The sequence below is a fragment of the Trichechus manatus genome, unplaced genomic scaffold (genome assembly GCF_000243295.1).
Source record: "Trichechus manatus latirostris isolate Lorelei unplaced genomic scaffold, TriManLat1.0 scaffold00069, whole genome shotgun sequence".
Classification (NCBI taxonomy): Eukaryota; Metazoa; Chordata; class Mammalia; order Sirenia; family Trichechidae; genus Trichechus; species Trichechus manatus.
Genome location: NW_004444005.1, coordinates 14,113,780 through 14,114,172, shown reverse-complemented (window position 1 = coordinate 14,114,172; position 393 = coordinate 14,113,780). Strand labels below are relative to the sequence as shown.

The window sequence follows — 393 nt, the reverse complement described above, 5'->3', positions numbered from 1 at the left end:
GGTCGTCTTTTTCCAGTGTTAGAAATCATGATCGTAAAAAATGCAGTTGGCACTAATGTGCAAATAATTCTACTTAGAACTGGAGGGTGAAGGAGGGCAGATTTGGTAGGAGAGAGTTTGGGTTGAGCTGAGGAGAGCAGCTAGGAAGAAGTCCAGAAAGCAGTCTTTTCATGTATATATATATATATATATTTATTTAATCTCTTTTCTCAGGAGTGAAGGGGTCACTGGGTCTGTTGAGGAGGGGCCCAGGTCAGGGGGAAGAGGTGGGTTCAGAGGTGTCTGTTTCATCCCAGTCATAATAGCTCTTACCCTTCAAGTTCTCTATGAGGAACTGCAGGCGCTTGGCAAAAGAAAGTGCTTGGGGAGGTTTAGTAGGAGGTGGAGGTGGGG

The 393-nt window shown here is 45.3% G+C and overlaps 1 protein-coding gene across 1 annotated transcript in view; it reads right to left on the bottom strand.

The window, feature by feature from the left end:
* Window positions 1-253: 253 nt before the first annotated feature.
* The window catches only part of ACR (acrosin), a 6,688-nt gene continuing 6,548 nt past the window's right edge, over window positions 254-393 (bottom strand). Inside the window, exon 5 of the mRNA XM_023734642.1 lies at window positions 254-393. This exon is cut by the window's right edge and continues 451 nt beyond it. Coding sequence (XP_023590410.1) covers window positions 254-393 — 140 coding nt within the window.